The 14826-nt window shown below is 40.8% G+C and overlaps 1 protein-coding gene across 4 annotated transcripts in view; it reads right to left on the reverse strand.

Annotated features, from left to right (window-relative positions):
- Positions 1–14826, reverse strand: part of SORCS1 (sortilin related VPS10 domain containing receptor 1) — a 467434-nt gene that overhangs the window by 294521 nt on the left and 158087 nt on the right. For all 4 annotated transcript variants that reach the window (XM_069461103.1, XM_069461105.1, XM_069461104.1 and 1 more), the window contains exon 2: positions 1420–1487. In XM_069461103.1, coding sequence (XP_069317204.1) covers positions 1420–1487 — 68 coding nt within the window. The remainder of the gene's footprint in view (positions 1–1419; positions 1488–14826) is intronic.

Consider the following 14826-nt stretch of genomic DNA (forward strand, 5'->3'; position numbering starts at 1 on the left):
ATATCCTCCAGAGAAATTGACCCTAAGATTGAAAACCCAGCAGGCCATTCTTGCCATACCTTCCCAAATGTCAGCCCAAGGAGGTTGCTCCATCAGAGGGGAAGCCTGATACTAATGAAATGAGATGCCATTTTTATTTCATTAACCCCGTACCCTAAGATTGGAAAGAACATTGTTCCTGGCGTGGGGAATCGGTAACAATGACCCATCAGAACCTGAGCTTCAGCAGTAGGACAACCTGCTCCTCAGGTGCCCCCAGCATCCCTTCCCACTGCACAGGTAGAGTCATGGCTGCTAAAAGCCTTTGTCCCACTGAGACAAAAGTGCACATCTTTTAATTTTCTAATATGCAGACTACACTACATGTGACTGATGCACTGCAGAAAGAAATCTGGCATTTACTCTTATATATGTGTGTACATTAGAGTAATCTATCAGGGAAGCATGAACTCACTCAGAGTCACTGAGATTCTGATGAAGAGTGACAGAATTTAAACAATACAGTAGGTACCAGTTCCTTAATGCACTAAAGAATAACACTTTTATTAAGGCTCCTACCAAACTTTCCACACTTTCAGTTACAGCACTGAATGTTATGCCCAGGGATGTCTCCATCCTATCCCTGGCTCAGGGATTATCACCCAATCCAGACCTAGCTGATCAGAGACAGTGACCTCCGGGGCTTCAGAGATTAGTTCAGGTAAGGGCACCTGACACAGGCTGGTGAGAAGGGCCAATCAAGAGTAAGAGCAACAAAGCAGAGTTTTAGAAACAAAGAGAAAGAACAGAATATATTGGGTTTCTGAGGAGTTTCCCATCTGTGGTTTCTGACTCTGGCAGCCCAGCTGCACATTTGTGCTGGTATTCAAGGAGTTAGTCTGCCCCTTAAGAACTTCTACCCCTTCATTTGCAAAAGTCTTTATTGTACACTCCATAGTTGTGAGGCGGTACAGCGTGAATCCCAGAGACAAGGGTGTGCATATGAGCCGTGAACTGCTAAAGAGCCCAGGACCACCAACCTGAGGGAGGCTGCTAAAAAGAGGGTCACGCTGAGTACCAAGCCTGGGGTCTGCAGACCCAACAGGTTGTGTTGACCCCTTCTGCAAACAGACCTCCACTCTCGCTTCTGCTCCAATAATCTCACAGGTCAGTGGAACCCTGGGAACCTCAATGCATAAACACAACCTATAGCAAGAAAATCTGATCAAAAAAAGGTGTCTGTAAAGAAAGTCAGGCTTTGGCCTGCCTTGAGATAAAGCCCAACCCACCCACCAGTAAGGAAAACAGAGAAGGAACAGAGGAAGCAAGGAGTGCACATGACCAGGAACCTGCAGACCAGGAAAAAAGGAGTGGGAGAAAGCAGTAGCAGATATCCTGCTTAAATAACACGGTAATTATTTGGTCAGTCTAGCTACTTACCTCCAAAGTGAGCTCTCAGTGATGCTCCCCAGGTTATAGTCGTAGAGCTTTGTCAAAATGAGAATCACCTGAAGGCAAAAGAAGACCTCATGGTTAGTCTCAAACAATTACAATCTCTTAGAACTGAAATGGCTCAAGGGAGGGTTTAGGATTCCTTTAATGGGTGCTTAACATGAATGAATTGTTACAACCTTTGCTATGCTGCTGAAGAAAGGGTTGGCCTTAGGCCCATCCTCTCCCCACCTTTCTCCCTATCTCCCTGCTGTAAGAGTTCACCTGTCCCTCCAGGCATTTCTTACCCTGGTGGGTTTAACACTTCCCAGGAGGGCTGGCTGGGGGAGCTGTCAAATATGCACCCCACGAGGTAGCCACTGAGCAGATGGTTGGGAGAGAAGAAGATCAATGACGTAGTTCCCAGCCCTATAGCTGGGCCACACAGGCAGGTTACTTAACATCTTTGAACCTCAGTATCCCCATCTATTAAGGGGGTGAAAAGTAATTACTATCTCCCAGGAAGAATTGCTGTGAGAAGTTAAATTAGGTGAGAAGTGAAAGTTATGTATCAATCAGCATTGGGTTCTTAAATACAGTTCCTTTCCTTTTTCCTCTGTGAGCTTGGTTTTAAATGTTTCTTCTGACTTCCCAATTTCTAGGAAAGCCATTGGACAGAAGCCACTAAGCACCATAAAAGGGCTAAGCAACACCATTTTAATGGAAACAAATCTAGGTTTTATGGAGTCCTAATGCTTATAGAATTTGGGGATGGAGAGGCTTCCATAAGAAACGGATAAAGTTAAAAATTAGGAACACGTCCAGGGAAGGAACCTGTGGAATTGCAGGACACTGAAATTTAAGCTTCATTAGCTTCACAGCAAATACTCCTCTGAAATTTAATATATCGCTGTTTTCAACCGCACTCAGAGGAACCCCAACTATTTAATTCATTCTTTGAAATTTAACAAACATTTATTAGGAGCCTAGGATTTTGCCTGATGCCAGAAGAGACCACAAATAAAACACAGAGGAGGTCTGGGAATACGTGATGCATTTAGAACAGAAGTGCTCATCAGGGAGCTCATCTACCCCTTGTCAGTCCCACTGAAACTCACACCCTTCACAGCAGCTTCAGAAGCAGCCTCTTTTGGTGCCTGCAGCAGTGACCAGGGTCCACCTGGTTACTTGAAGTGCATGAGCTTAAGGACACTTGGGAAGACTCAACAAAGAAATGTGTTCCTGTCCACTGATTCCCCTCCCTTTTACTTGCTCTTACAAAAGGAAAGAACATAATGGGTTTGTTCAGTTTTCTATTGAGCTTCCTATTTTCCTCCTGGTACTCATAACCTAGAACTTGGCCCAGCCCTGCTGTTTCCAACTCAGCAGAAAAATGTTGACATTGATTTCCTGGGTTTACTCTGAAAGCCAAGGGATCAGTTGCAGCCACAGTGAGCATAGGACATTCTAAACTTAAATTCAGAGGCAGCAAGCTGCGGGGGGGGGGGGGGGGGGGGGGGGGGGTTGGGGAGCGCCGGATCCTTCCAAGTTCCACTCTGCTAGCACAGTGCTTGATTTACTAAAGGCATAAGCATCAGCGAACCCATTCTTAACGCTTTTTTTCCACAACAAACAAACTCGAACTCCCTGATCTTAGATTTGTTCGGAGTTCAAGGAAATGAACTATGGTCACCTAAAGACAGGCAAGGATCCCCGAGGACCTGTCCTCTAGGCCTCCCCTCCCTAAACCACAGCACGGCTGCTTCCAGGATCTGTTCAAAACTTGCTTCTTTAGCAAAATGTGAGCATGTGTGGTGTGGGGCACCCCCTGGGCACATCAGATGGCATGCCTGTGGTGGGGGCATATGCTTAACAGACCCGTGTGCCAATTAAGGCGCTCTAAGTGCTAAATTTCAATCACCGCCATCCCAGGAACGCTGATCAGAGGCAGCGGGGTGGCTGTTTGTTTGAAGACACAGAATGATGCTGCTGCTCCACCTCAGTAGAATTTTGCCAAATAGGCCCATAAATCCCCCACCAAGAAAATGGGGGTGTGGGCATAAAGCATTTCTAGGTAGTTGCTCTCTTGATGCAATACAGCATCAGTGCACTAAATAATGAAGTTCAGCTGGTCACAGGCCCTGTCTCCCATTCATCTGACAAGGGAATTCAGAGGTGCCTCGGAGAAGGAACCCTTTAACCCAGAATGTAATGGTGCGGAGCCACTCGCACTGGCACACAGAAATTGTTTAAGCAATTCCCAGGGCAGGCGGGCAGGGAGGTAAAATCCACTCGCTTCCTGCCTCTTCTTGCAGGGTTAGTAAAACTAAAATGCCAGTGATACACTCAGGCAGTTTATCAATACTGCGCCAGAAGAGGAGTCTTTTATGGCATTTCAAAGCATATCTGCTTAAATCAATCTATTTAATCTTTCTGTTTTCAGAATAAGAGCAAGAAAGAAGGGAGAACTGCTAACCTTTGGTTATGTTTTCAGTCAATTATTTGAGATCTCTCTTCCCTTGTTTTTTTTTTTTTCCCCTTTACCACCTGCATGTATTATTTACCACCTTACTCCTGGATAATGATGTATTCTTATATTAGATCTGTTTGGTTGTTTGTTTTTCTGTTCTGCTATTTAATGGAATCAGCACCTGATTAAGGAGCCACAGCCAGAATAACTACACTTAAATTTAAATCACTACATTTAAATAAGAAACGGCAAAAAAATGTAATTCTCTGCCTGTTCTGGTCCTATTTGCCTACTGTTTTTGTGTATTTTTCAAACTTAAAAAAAATCAACATAACTGTTTAATCAAGTGAAATGTTATATGTAGTTAAATAATATCCAAATGCTAATCTGTTTTTATTCATTCAGCAAATAATTTTCATGTATATACTTAAACTCTATGAGTTCAAGTGTATTGCATTTAATTATAAATTCAGTCAATGAGAGCAAGGTTGTTTTGATGAACATACACTCATCCAAAATATCCATCAGCATCCCATTTGTTTCTATATCTTTTCAGTATATAATGCCAAAATATCCCTGATTCTAAATAGTAAGTGGTCACCATATGGTAATATCCTGTTAAGGTTCCTCTATAAATCTTAGATATTATGTTTAGTTAGCTATATTCCAAATATTTATGGCTTGACAAACTCCACCATTGGAGCAAGATCTCAACATCTAGTTATCTGGGGGATTTTCTGTAGTGACATGTCTCAAGTACCCTCCAATCAGTCTAGGAGCTGCTCTAGGACATCTGACCTTTTGCTGTGGCTCCTTCTTGCCACATCCACTGCTGTAAGCAATGGGAGGAACTTCATGTATAGTGGAGTCCATATTCATAGTGAGAATGCTGGTGCCCACTCACTAAGCTGATGCTTTCAAATCATCCATTCCTTGGAGGATAGGAGGGTGCCAGAAGCACTGCCAGGTCTGTGCAGAAATGAGTGAGGATCTCCAGGGGAGTGAGCAAAGGCTTCCTCCCCAACACTGAGCCAAATTTTCATAACCTGGGCTTCCCACCTATCAGCCCTTTGCCCACAGCCTTCCAAATCTCCTACTGAATAATTCCATCAACTCTGGCCCCTCACCCTCCTCTGTACAGGGGGGTGGGAAATCATCACAGAGAACCCAGAGAAAGAAAAATGCCAATTCACCCCTCCCTTCTTCTAGCCCCAACCTCTTTCTGCACTGGGTTACAAAACAAAAGCATTTGTCAAAATAAATAGACACTAGCATGTGGATGACTAATAAGAGTGTTCTGCTGTAAATTAGCAAAAGCCAGTGAAAGATGTTCTGTTGGAACAAAATGGCAGGGCAAGCCTTATTTCCAGGTATGTGTTAAAATGAATTAACCTGGTAGCAGCATAAGTTAGTGTACAGGCAGTCTCTATTATGCCAATTATTAGTCATGTAACACCTTTGAATGTGACAGCATTGTTTTGAATTATTAACATAAAATATAATTTAGAAATGAAACCCCAAAACATTTAAGGAACCCCTAAAACACCTTCCTTGTTACCTGATTCTACACAGCATACTTTAGACTGTACTAAGTACTAGTCTATAGAGAACCAAAAAAGAAGGAGCATAGGAATTTTCCATTTCTTTTCCTAAAAAAAAAAAAAATAGTGATAATATCTTCCCCCTGAATTTACCCCACAGCACAGGAAGCAGGCGGAGGGTCGGTGGCGTGTCAGTGTATTTATCAGGACATTTGGGACCCAGTTACTGTCCTTCATTTTCTCTCATCTTCATCTCAGGGAAATCTTAGAAAATGAGGACATATCTCCTCATTTTTCAATGATTAATGATTTGCATTTTTTTCTGTTTCTTTGTGTCCATCTGTGAGAGCAGTAACTAGTCTTAAAGGAAACAAAAATATGGGCTCAGTCTCCTTAACAGTGAGCAATCTGAGCTACAAGACCCTAAAGTCTCTTTCATTCCTGATGGTCTATAGTCCTAAATCCTGAATGTAGATGGTGACAGGGTCCTAGTCTATAAAACAACATGATTTCTTTTGTATTCCTCTCAGTCATTAGTGATTCAGGGCTGGCTGGGCAGGTGTTTCTGTAATTGTCACACATGGGGAGACTCCACAGTGCTTAGCCATGCTAATGTTCAGAATTGCTCTTGCCCGAGGTGGGCCATGATCTGGCTCCGGTGAACAAGAAGACAGCCATATTGAAGATGCCAGCAGGTTGGGCGGGACTGACGCTGGCTACCTTTCTCTTCCCCCAGCAGTGTCCAGCAGGCCTTGGTATATCTTCATTGTCCAAACTCAAACAGCCACCTCCATGCTCATTGCAGCAGTTGCTAGAGACCATTTGGTTGGATGTATTTAGAGATGTCGATGGAAGCAAATAAAGAGGCAGAGAATTATAAGGAACCTGAAAAGATTTGGAATAATCTTTCACAGGGATTGAAAAGTTGGATAAAATAAGGGAGGGCTATTCAATGGCCAGAAATTTGTTTTGCTTTTGGTTGTTTTCTTTGCACTCCAATTTTAGGGAAAAGAAATAAATTCCTAACAGTGGTTCTTCTTAAAATATGCATGTTCCAGATTGTGTCTTTGGCTCAGTAAGTATTTATACAACTTTCCAACTTAAACAGAGGTTCTCATTCTTTTGGGGAGCCATGAATCCTTCAAGAATCTGATCTGATACAATCTGTGAGCATAAAACAATGAATATAATGTTAATGATATCACTGATCTCTTCAATCTTAGAGGGGTCATAAATTCAAGACAAAGAACTTCTATAATTCTGAGAAAATGAGAGCTTTGTTCAGAGGAAAGAACTTTCAGCTTTAAAATTCTGCAAATCTAATTCAATAAACATTTATCAAGGTTTGCTAAAAGGCAGGAATAATACATATATGTGTGTGTGTGTGTGTGTGTGTGTGTGTGTATATATATATATATATGCTGTGAGAATACAAAAGGGGAATGAGATTTGGTACCAGCACCTAGAAGCTCACAGTCTGGTGGAGAGGCAGACCTGTACACAGATCCTTACAAAATAAGGAAGAAAAGGATATGAAGCAGTTTATGTCTTTCAAAGGGCAATAAAGAAAGGTGTAATCAAGAATGAGGTCTCGGAAGAGGAGGCATTCAAAACAAATCCCAGAAGATGTGTGTGATTCTAAGGGAGATGGGAGGGTACAGAGAGGGGGTCTTCTAAGGGAAGGGAGCCGAGGTGAGAAAGATCAGAGAGCATTAAGAGAAAAGCAGGTTTCTGGTTTCTCTAAAGTTTAGAGTATGAGTAGGGACCCAAAGAAAGTCAGAGTGCAGAGCTAGGATTTGGCTGTATGGTGGAGGACCTTGAATATTAGGCTGGCAGAGTGTTCTGCTGGAAAGAAAAGGCTTTGGTTTAGCCACCAGATCCATTAGCATGTCTTTAGCAGCAAGAAACAGAATGCTAAAAGTGACTCAAACAATAAGGAGTTTATTATGTCACATGGTAGGAGGTCTAGAGTTTATGCAGTTCCAGGATTAATTTAGCCTAAATATGTTATCAAGGGCCCAAGCGTGATATCCACATGTCCTCTCTGACAGTGTCAGCACTCAGTGCCACTTGCCCTCATGTTTGCAAGGTGGCCAGGCCATAACAGTTCTCTTCGTCACCTGCAGACATAGCTATATCCAGCAGAGTAGAGAAGAGTCCTTAGAGCATATCTGTTTTATTTTTGTTTGTTGTTGTTCTGTTTTTTTTTTTTTTACTTAGGGAGGAAACTCTTTTCCAAAAGCCCTCCCCGTAAACTCCCTTTACCCTCAGTGACCGGGATTCAGCCCCATGCCCACACTGTGGTTATAATGAAGGCTGGCAAACAAGAGCTGGCACTTCCACTTGGCATTGTCTGTGGTCAGCGGTGGGCTCTGCCAACAGTGGAAAAATGGGGAGTAGCTGAGGAGTAACAGTCAGTAAGGTCTGCCACTGTGTGATCTTGAATAAGTTACTCGAATATTGAATCAATTGCTCTTATAATAACATCTAGCATTTATCAGATGGCTACTCCAATAAATATCATAATCCTATGACAAATATCATGATTAAGGGCATTTCAAGTAATTATCTCATGTTTTCTGGCGAGGAAATGGAGGCACAGAGAAACCGATCTTTTAAGTGGTGGACAAGTCTAACATCGCATCACATACAGAATCCTAATCACCGTGCTAAACTTTCCTCCATGGTCCACTATCTAACATGAGTATGATTTTTACTAAAGGCAGGGCAGAACCACTGCAGTGCCCTCACTTTCTGTTCATTTCAAAAGCATTTATTAGAGACTTGTTATCTGTCAGACATGGTGCTAGTCACAAACCCCTACCTCTCACTTGCCTTGTTCCAGACAGTCCTGGAATACGTTTTCCTTATAATAGACAGGCTTGAGTTTTAGCTCTTCACTGACTTTAAGTCAATGGATTTTTTGGTCATTTTTTAGTTTATTTTTTAAAAAAATTTGAACCCTGGTAAAATCCTCTTTAGGATTTGATCCCTCCACTTAACTCACTATAGAACTTGGCTGATCTCAGATCCGGGGTCCTGACGATGACTATGCACACACCTAACTGAAGATTTCAACAGACTGTTTTACAGTATCATCATTTTAGGAAGATTTAAGCAAATGTGTACTTACACTCCCTTTGAGTCATCAAAGAGGAAATCAATAATGGCTAAACTGGATTACAGTGCCCTAGAGGGGAACTGAAAGGTTGATTGGATGTGAGCACACACACATACACGCACACACAGACACCACGCATGTGCACCTGAAGTCATCAGACAGAAGTAATCTAGCACATACAAACACAGTTGCAGAAATGAACCACCCGCAGAAACAGTGAGCTAAATTTGGAGTACGAGGCCATCCAGAAGGTAGTTAGTAGATTTTTGCCTCTGGAAAGTATTTCATCCTCCAAAGACCTTCATGTTCCGTAGTGGCCCACACATAATTTAATGTAATGTTTATTTGTGTATAACAATATCCTTTGCCTGGCACTGAAATTGAGTGAGTTGAACAGCCGCTGCACCTCCCCTGGGGAACTTAAAAGACAAGACAACCAACAGTGCAGACAGAGATAGGGACACACAAATAACTGAATCAACATCAGACACAGAGCCAATGGTAGCATATAGAGAGCCCCTGTGGAAAGAGGAAAAAGTTTTAGTAAATTTTCCATATCCTCTCCCCTGTGACTTTGTGTCCCCATAGAGCCAGAGGTCATTTGCAGCTAAGACGTAAGGTCCACACTTGAGTTGTAGAACTTTTCCTGTCCCAGGAGCTGCCATGTGAAAAAAACTTCAGCTCTCATTCAAGGCAGTTCATGTCTTTTATCCCTTTGTCTGGTGAAAGTCAAGTTCTTTCCTGTTAGTAACAAGCAAAAAATGCTTGTAATGGGACTAGCTAAATTATTAGACTCTAGTCCTAGAGCCAGGTCTTTATGTTTAGCAAACAAATCCAACCTTGTCAAATTCATTGGCTCTAAGATGCATTTTTATACAAATCTTGAAAACACAACCTTTGCTCTTTGCAAGGTTCTTCTATTCCCTAAGTTGAAGGATGCTATCAACTCAAAAAAAAAAAAAAAATTACTCCGTCCAAAATCTATTGACCTCACAATACCAAACCAGATAGACTGAGGACACTTCAGTCCTGTATTTCCTCCTCTGCCTCCTCCTCCTGCTCTCCCTTCTTCTTCTTCTTCTGAATAATAAAAAAGAGGATAATTCCCCAAACATATAGCCATATAGAGTAGATAATGTTGATCATTTCATTTTCTTCTTCCTCTTGGTAAATTATTCTGCCCTAAATGATACTCTATTTTAATCCTTTGCATTAAACCAGAAGAAAAAAGGAGATGCTAAATTAAATATTTTTTTCTAGAAGAAAACCAAATAGCTGTACCAATATAATCCCAAGAGAGTACCAAGATGAGATAATTATACAAAATGTGAGGAAAATGCATATTCAAGACAAGATCTCTCTACATATAGAGAGTAAAACAGAAAAATGAAACAGACCTGGAAACTCAAAGCTGAAGCTTCAAGACATGAAAGTAACTGGGGCTAGGGAGGTGGGGCGAGAAGCTGAAATTCAATGTGTTATTTGCAGAGCTGTCATTAAAGGAAGCCATGTAGAATATCCCGTCCAAGTCCATTTTTTTTTTTAAAGAAACAAACTATATACCCTGTTCTCATTCCTCTTCATAGTGCTTAGAAGAGAAGGGGGATTATATCCATCCACCTTCAAGTTAGTCCCTATTCAAAATTAGGTCACCTGCCTACACAATCTATGTGTGTAACAAAATCGCACTTGTACCCCCAAAATTTATACAACGAAAAATTAAGTCACCTGACATACAGTTGCAAAAACACAGACAATGCACAGAATTCTCAATTTAGAGTTGTGAAACAATAAAAAAAATTGGATTATCTTCTCTCTTAATGTTTAGAAAATAAAGAGAAAAGATGCACCATATGCTTAAATAAGAGGGATAAAACCCAGGGTTGATAGGAGAGAGATGGAACGCATGTGAGGAATGGAGACATTTCCTTCCAATTTCCCTGATGCAATGATCTGCAAAAGCTAGATCTCCAAGTTCTCAGATCAATATCTGTCTGAATTATGGATACTATCTAAATATTAAGACTCTTCCTATGTGAGGACCTGCACACAGAGTGAATATGCCATTAAGCAGCAAACTGTGCGTTAATGATGAGGGGCCCTTCTGTTCACATGCTTCTTTATATTTAGCTTCAATACAAAGAAATGAAGCAAGTCTTTCCATTTCCACTTCTCCATCTTGGTTTTTATGCTGTCATTCATAGGTCTAAAGAGGTCAACTCAATTCTAAAACAATATTATTTTTCAAGGTTAACACAAGATATTTACAGGAAGCTAATAAATAAAGATATGCATGTTATGGTGATCCCACTGTCAAGGCATGGACCTCAATAAGAAACTGGATTAAAAAATGAAAAGAATGTAAGCTTTTAATTTTTTCCCATTTTCTCCCTTCATTTACCATAAAGCACCATAAACAAAAGCAACAAGAATAAAACACCAGAGATAGCCAATGAGCCAATATGAAATCTATTTCTTTAACCTGAGAAAATCTTTAGGTAGGTCTGGAAGGAAAACCATTTTACTTTCTTAAAAATTAATAGTCAATCAGCAAAACAATGGCTTCTCTATTAGCAGGTCTTTTGTTTACCTTGTCTAAGTGCTAAGGTGAAGTGGGACACAATTTTCATAAGAGGAAATTCAAAGCTTAAAAAACTTGACTTGAAACTGAAATTTAAAAAAAACCTTGAAATCCCAAGTAAAATGTATTAATAGATAACAAAGGTTTCTGCTGGGGAAAAAAAGTACCGTAGAAGTTATGTGATTCTTATACATTCCTTTTCTTTTAGACACAGAACCAAAATATTTCTTGTTCTAATTGAATCTAAATGATTCCAGTTCTAATTCTTCACAAGGGCAAGCCTGGTGGGTGGGTATAAAAAATTAGCATTTTGTTATTCTTTTAAAAGAAACTTAAGACAAAATTGGAAGGGACTGGAAAGATTATCTAACTCCAACCACCTCGTTTCACAAATAGTATAGGCTATACTTTTAAAAGAACCAGTTCTTGAATAAGGAATATCTGACAACAAAGAATAATCTTAATTTACCATGTGCTGACTTGGTACCTGAAGCAGGAGTCCCTATGCCCAGAAGGAAGGACTAGATTGGGCCAGTTCTGAGGAGGAAAAGTCGGGAGAGGCAGATCTAAGACTGCAACAGGTAGGATTAGACACTGACCCAGGTTTTATGGGGATGAAAGTTATACAATTTGGGGCTTCTCTTTAAGAAAATAATACAAATTTGTAAATAAAATGAGGTTCAAAAGTGAATATTTACTAGAACAAGAGATTAGATTATTAAAAAATTACAAATGCCTTAAATTTAGTCTCCCATAAGTTTTCTTCTGAGATAGCTTCAGGTGGTTTAGAAGAAATCAGTTGATAGAAACCCTTTCTGATTGCAACCTGGCTTCCCCTCTCACCTGGAACAAAGCTTCCAGCACCCTCAGGAGCCAGTGCCCACAAAGGCCCCGAATCTTAGTTTCATTAGCTTCACAGTAAATTCACCTTTGGATAGCATTCCCCATTAGATGCTCATTAAACCTTTCCAAGGAAACTATTCATTTTACCAGTCCTAGGCTATGAATCAGGAGATGTGGACTTGAGCCCAGGCTCTCCTGCCAACACGCTGTGACACTAAAAAGTCGATAAACCTCTTTGGGCTTCAGTTTCATCCATGGTAACACTATATGTTTGCTAGGTCTCTTCCTGTTATAATACCATTCAATGCTGAATACCTCAACCTAGTCTATTTTTACTGCCACCAGTCTTAGTAAATGCTATTGTCATTGCTCAAGCTAAGAACGCTGGGTCCTTCTTGACTCTATCATCCCCTTCTTCTCTCCAAATAGGACCAATCACTAAGCTTTATACACCTCTCCCATCTAACCTCACCTCAACCTGGTGTGGGCTCCACCAACTCTCACGTAAGAGACTACAATGCTTCCAGCATCTCATCTTCCCTCAAGTTACCCTTTATACGCTGCCACTGTCATATTTTTTTAAAATAGCAATCTAACCATCTTTCCCCACTCTTTATAACATGATTGTGGCCTCCCATTGATCTTAAAATAAAGTTTAAATTTCAAAATATGACCTACAAGGCCAGAAATGATCTGGCTCTTGCCTTCACATTCAAATCAGCATCATGCCAATGTGCCCCCGACACTGTTACAGCTCCATGTGAACTTATGCATAATATCCTCCTGCTGACCTAAGGAACCTCAGTGTTTATGGTCTGACTGTAGATGTATTGATGATGCGCTTTTGCAGCCATTAGCATGTTTCAGTTACATGAGTAATTATTCTAACTAGTCTTTACAGTCGAGTCAGATCACAATACCCTCAGCAATTACAATACAACCGCATAGTCATTTTACCAAATTCCAATTTTAGGAATGATATTCCAAAGACTTTGGATTTCCTTTCGAAAGCTCAGGCTGATTAAAGGATTAAAGGCTACGCATAATTCAATCCTGTATGTCTCTTTTGTGAGGGCTGAGTAGTTGTAAAACATGTCTATGATACAACCCAAAGGTTTATTGATTTTTCTGTCCTTTCATTCAAGAGTGTTAGCTTTGATGCACAGCTCTGTGGGATTTTTGAAGGTTGGCCAGGACAATGCAGAGATCCACTTCTCATTGTGTGAGTTTCTTCTATCTAGGAAGGGACATCCCTGGGTCAGTACAAATATATCAGGGCACAGCTCTGGAATAAAATTCTGAATTCCAGCTCTTTCACCTATTTCCTATGACACCCTGCAAATCCCCCTCCTTTGTATAATGAAGGCAAAGCTAAATAGAGTATGCATGGTGTCACGGTGGGGGCCTAAAGCTAGAAGCTGAGAGTGCCGGATTCCAGTTACAAAACCAACCTTATGTGATCTTATTCATTCCTTTAACCTCTTTTTCTTTTCTTATCAAATGGGATTAATAAAATTGGAATTCCCTTTTCTAACTGTATCATTATCATTAATTTGCCTTATTGAGTATTTTTGATTTGTGTCACTCTGCTCAGTATTTTGAATACCATAATGCATATACTTTCTCATATACCCCATAAAGCTGGTAGTTCTTATTCGTCTTTCTTTCTTCTTGGCCACAGATTACACAGTTTAGGTGACTTGCCCAAGATCAGCTAGCACATACTTGAGAGAGCTGAGATTTGTACCTGAACAGTCCAAGCCCAAAGCTTAGGTGCTTAATGACCATGCTACATTACATGGTCTCTTTGGAGAGGGAAAGACAAGAGCTTTCAAAAGTTTCAAACTTTACTTCTTACTTTGAATCAGCTGGATGCTAGGCTTTCTCTGTCTGACTGTCTATCTAATTTATTTATCTATCTACCTATCTATCACCTATTCAACTTTTTCTAACCACTGATTATGGTGCATATTTGTTCTACTGAGTGTATCAGGGATGCAAACAAGAGGAAGCAGACACCTGCCCTCTTTACACATTATAGCTGCATAGAGATTCATAGAGCTGACAGGTTTGAATTGAATGCTTTAGAAACTAAGCATTGTGGGAATAAAGAAAAAAGAATAATCCCTGGCTAGATGTAGGTGGGGTCCTTTTCAAGCCCTTACAACAAGCTAGGTGCTTTACACACAGTATGTTATTTAATCTACTTTACAACCCTAGGGAGATTTTTGTTGTTGTTATTGTTATTCTCATATAGGAAGTGGATGGTGCTCAGGACGTACATATTTAGGTCTAGATGTTCTTGGCTTCTGATCTGGAACTAGGGCCTTGAAGGATGGGCTGGGGATCATCTCTGTACTACACTCCCTGAGACCTACGTGGATTCCACAGGCAGAGAGCACACACCCCAGCCGGCCCATCAGTGGGCATAAAACATGGAGGGGTCACGTTCACAAAAGAGGAGTGAAACTTCCCAAGAGTCTATAATACAACAAGACCATCTATCTGTTCCTTTGCTAATGGAAGACTTCAAAAATTGAAAATCACTCAAATGTTCCTAACTCAAACACTGGGAATGAGGCTTCCAGTAAAGAAGGTTAAGGAAGGCTAGAGACAAATGATACCTCCCTACTCCATGTGGGAAATCAGGTGTAAAAATGGATAAGTATATCCCTGCTGCTTCTCCTACTTTATAATCCATTAATCCTAAATCAAGACATCAGTGAAATTTACAAACCCAACACCCTGTCTACCCCAGGAAATGCAAATCTCATGGGGAAAGAACCCACTGGCTTCCTGGCCCTGAGACAGAGACTGGGGCATTGTGAATCACTCTCTGCAAAGAAAAGAAGCCACACTG

This window comes from Eulemur rufifrons, chromosome 28 (assembly GCF_041146395.1).
Source record: "Eulemur rufifrons isolate Redbay chromosome 28, OSU_ERuf_1, whole genome shotgun sequence".
Classification (NCBI taxonomy): Eukaryota; Metazoa; Chordata; class Mammalia; order Primates; family Lemuridae; genus Eulemur; species Eulemur rufifrons.